Genomic DNA, 4,475 nt, shown 5'->3' on the forward strand with positions numbered 1-4,475 from the left:
AGAGTATTTTTTTTAAAGAATGATAAATTATTGTTTATGATTAATTTTATGAATATTATAATAACATAGATTAGACCCTTTAATAGTTCGGTGTTCTTGGTCAAACCTTTGACTTCTTTGGGTCATGTTTGTATTCCTATGTAAAATCAAAGGAATATGAAAATGAGAGTTTTCATTTTGAAACATAAAAATCACAATTATTATGGACTGTTCTTCAAGTATCCATCTTTCACATAGTCTAAAAGAAAAGTCAAATCTTAAGAGTATACAAAATAAGTTTTTAGTAGAATGGTGCACGTTTATACAATGCCCCTTCAGATTTGGGTCTTATAGATTATAGTACTGAGAACATTCTTAGTTTTAAGGAAACTGCATACAATTCACTGGATTATGGAAAAACTGTCAACCATAGCATTATGTATTGCATTATATGTAAATCCTTTTGGACAGCAGAAGATATTGTGCTGAACAAAAGCTATGTTATATATTGACAATTGCATTTTTTTTTTTAATTTCTATGATTAATTTATGTATAATTAGGTATTTGATCCCTTATGTGCATTTCAAGCTTTGTTTAGTCTCTCATACGTTAAAGGTTTCAATTTGGTCTCTACCGTTACAAATATTTTGCAAAAATTAATACTTTTCGTCAAGTCACCGATCCCAATACATAAACAACAATAATCAAACATTATAGTCGACTATATGAATCAAAAGAAGTCACAACCCTAAAGACATCTCCAAGATTCCTCATTCTTTTCAACCCGCAACCTCTCTAGACAGTAGGTAGTTATTTCCCAAGACTTTCAAAAGAGGTTTCAATCATGTTGAATTTCAAAGCATTATATATAAAGCAAACACATTGAATTGGAAAATTTTATCAAGAGATAGTAATTTAATTTGATAGAAATCTAAAGCATATTGAGCATAACATTTCTTCAGCCATTCATCAATGTCCACCACTGTAAAACTAACGAAAACAAGCCAGCTTTGTCCCAAAACCGAAACTACAAAAATATAGGAAATAGGAACTAGAAAACATAACAAGTTAAAACTCGGATCAAGATCAAGCGTCTGCAATGGTCACCTCAACCTCGACACCAGGTTCGATGGTGATAGAGGTAATCTGCTTAACAACGTCTGGGGAACTGTAAAGGTCAATGACCCTCTTGTGCACACGGAGTTCAAATCTATCCCAAGTGTTGGTACCTGAAACAATAGGAAGCTCATAAACACAAGCAGTTCATAATGTTCATTTAGAAAGCCTACACATTGAACACAATACTTCAAAAATCAAGTCAGAAGGCTCACTAACACATATTGCTGTTTTATAAGAAACATTAGCAGGATACAATTCAGGTGGCATGGGAAATTATATTTCCTTGACTTGGAACAAGACCAGAAAACTACATTTTTCAAGATTATGAATTATATTTTGGACCATGTGAATTCTCACACCACACATAAAATCACTTCCATGATAAGAAAAGGAAATATATAGCACATTCAAACCACACGCAAAGAAGAGAATAGCCATGAGATAAATACTACACAGAGCATGAATGAATCCAATTTCCAACCCATACTAGATTCATAAAACAGTCACTTTATAGCACAAACAATTTGCTGAGAAACACTCAGATTCAAGTGCCAAATAGCAAATACCATTAAAAAAAAAGAGATAAAATTTTTAGACTATGGGCCTGTTTGGAATTTGGATTGGCTTATTTGAGCTTGTCTACTGGCATAAGTTGTGAGACTGTTTGGGAGAACTTTTATAAATAGCTTATGACATTTAATAAGCTTTTTTCAGCTTATTTTCATAAGTTCTCCAAGATAGTTTATGAAAACAGTTTATAGTATATACAAAAACAGTTTAACTTTTATGTTATCATTTACTATAAAAATAGTTTATGTAAACTTTTACATAAGCGATTATCAGGATAAGCGCTTGTGCTATAAGCTGCAAATTGCAAATAAGTTGTTTATCCAAACAGGCCCTATTTGTTCTATCTACAAACAGTTTGAAAACTGAAAAGACCCATCCTCACACTAATGCTAGTAAAAGTTTCATGATAATTGGTATCCATAATATAGAGCACGGCACAATATGGAACACCTTTCCACAAAAATTGAAGAGATAGAAGAGCAAAATAATGATAGACTTGCAAAACACAAAAAGGAAAGAGAAGTCTAGGATCACTGAAAAATACAACTAGACAGGACCAGCCTTTTTGCCATTTTTGAGAAAATTCACATAATCCACCATTGCAGCTAACTTTATATAAGCAAAAATCATCTCTTGGAGCAACTTAACCATATGATTATTATTACACACTCAATTATAACAGCCAACAGCCTGTGAATATATCATAAATTATGTGTATAATTAAGTGTAACCCTATAAATCATTAATCCAAATAAACTCCAAGTAAACTCTTTCAATAGCTCACTAGGATAATTATCATTTTTTTGCCTATTACTACTTTCATTACATTATCACGAATTCGCTCCTATCACTACTTTCATTAAATCACCATGAATTTTCTGAAACCATTTAACCTCTACATAACATGCAATAGAGTAGGACTGAAGGACAAGCGGAAAAATACAATTAAAATCAGAAAAGTGCATACAGCATGGAAAGTAATTGCAACGTGAACTTAAAAAGAAGCAGAACACAAAAGGAACAAGCTAACCACACAATAAAAACAAAATTTAATTAGAGCGAAAATAAATAAATGTAATACCTTCACCACAAGGGGTCTTCCTAGTAGTAATGTGAAGAACCTTAGTAGGCATCCTGACAGGTCCCTTGACCCTAAGATGCTTGTCCTTAGCACCACGAACCAAGTCAGCACAAACTAACAACAACAAAGCAATAAAAATCCAAAAATAAGCATATTTAGTGATAGCAACAACCACAGATATATGACCTTTAACAGAGCAAATGATATAAAATACCCACCCTTCTCGAGATTTTGGACGTGCTTAGAGGAGAGAGTGATCCTAATCTTGTGGATCTGCTCCTGAGACTCCTCCAAACCTACCTTTGTTGGCTTTATAGCAGCATAAGTCGCCATTTTTCAGAGTACAACTGAAAAAATTATAAAAAAAAAGTTTTAAGTATTATCAAAGTTATTAACCATGATGTAACATAACATACAACTTTTGAATGGAATCCCAAAATAAGGGCCCATTTGGATTGGCTTATTTTTGAGCTTATGTAAAATAGCTTATGCAAATAAATAAACCTTTATGTTAATTCACAAGCTCTCACTAACAAAAATTGTATCTTCATAAGCTGTTTTTTCATAAACTACCTTGACAAGCTTATGAATAAGACATAAAAGCTTATTTATTTGCACAAGTTGTTTTGCATAAGCTCAAAACTGCTGTTTTTTCATAAACTACCTTGACAAGCTTATGAGTAATACATAAAAACTTAATTATTTGCATAAGTTGTTTTGCATAAGCTAAAAAATAAGTCAATCGAAACAGGCCCTAAAACTATAAATGAGTATTGAAAATTCATGTGCAACTACATGGTGCAAATGAATTGAAATATGAAACCAATGCAAACAATAAAAAAAAGACTTTTTTAATTTCAATCCAAATTAAAGCAGCGTTAAAACACACTAATCCATAAAAAAACATGAAACAAAAAGGGGTAACACAATTGAAAACAAAAGGGTAATTTTCATTTTTCATCTTACTATAACACAAATTGTTAATCCAATGCTATGAATATAGAAATAGAAAAAGTGAGAAGAAGATAAACAAGTAAAGATTACATCAGTGTGATTTTTCTTCCGTGGTGGAAATTGACGGCGGTGTTAACGACGCTGCAAGCTGCTAGGGTTTCTTCGACTTTTCTGAACTGAACAATGCCAAAAGAGTAAACAGAAAAGGGGGTGCGCGTTCAGTAATAATCATAGATGAGGGGGTGCGCGACAAGTAAATAATATAACACCACCACTTTGATAAAAATGGAACATCAATTTAAAACTTGGAATTTAATAATAAAAATGTCGGCTAATAAAAATTAGTTATATTAAATTTTTTATTATTCATAATAGTGAATATTGAATATTTTTTACGATAAAATGTAAAAAAATTAGTATAATATTTTATAAACAATAAAATTATATTGTTTTATTTATTTTTTCTTCTATGAGATGATATTTCCGAAATTACAAATGTATAAAAATAGCTATTTGATTTATGAATATGATCATTATTTTATTAGTTTAGAACACAAACATGTCAAAATATTTCAATTTGTGAATGCACAGTAAAAACGTCAAAGTTGAATTCATCAAAATATAATGTTATGATTAATGGGTTGATGTGATGGATGAAGCCACCGGGTCTGTTTAAAGAAATGCAAACTAAGAAGATTATCCCTAAATACAATAATAACTTACAACTCTCTTATTGATGGTTTGTGCAAATCAGAGACTATCTCATGCTTG

The 4,475-nt window shown here is 31.2% G+C and overlaps 1 protein-coding gene across 2 annotated transcripts; it reads right to left on the reverse strand.

Moving 5' to 3' along the window:
• Positions 1–894: 894 nt before the first annotated feature.
• LOC11405904 (40S ribosomal protein S20-2) lies at positions 895–3,951 on the reverse strand. Of its 2 annotated transcripts, none has more exons than XM_003596697.4 (4): positions 3,795–3,951; positions 2,969–3,097; positions 2,751–2,864; positions 895–1,209 (listed from the first exon to the last, which is right to left on the reverse strand). In XM_003596697.4, exons 2-4 carry the CDS (start codon positions 3,081–3,083, stop codon positions 1,067–1,069), a joined length of 372 nt encoding a protein of 123 aa, XP_003596745.1. In that variant the 5' UTR covers positions 3,084–3,097; positions 3,795–3,951; the 3' UTR covers positions 895–1,066. The 2 variants fall into 2 exon arrangements, with proteins under 2 accessions (XP_003596745.1, XP_024631587.1); XM_024775819.2 differs by having other exon boundaries at positions 3,798–3,921.
• Positions 3,952–4,475: the final 524 nt, after the last annotated feature.

The sequence above is a fragment of the Medicago truncatula genome, chromosome 2 (assembly GCF_003473485.1).
Source record: "Medicago truncatula cultivar Jemalong A17 chromosome 2, MtrunA17r5.0-ANR, whole genome shotgun sequence".
Lineage (NCBI taxonomy): Eukaryota > Viridiplantae > Streptophyta > Magnoliopsida > Fabales > Fabaceae > Medicago > Medicago truncatula.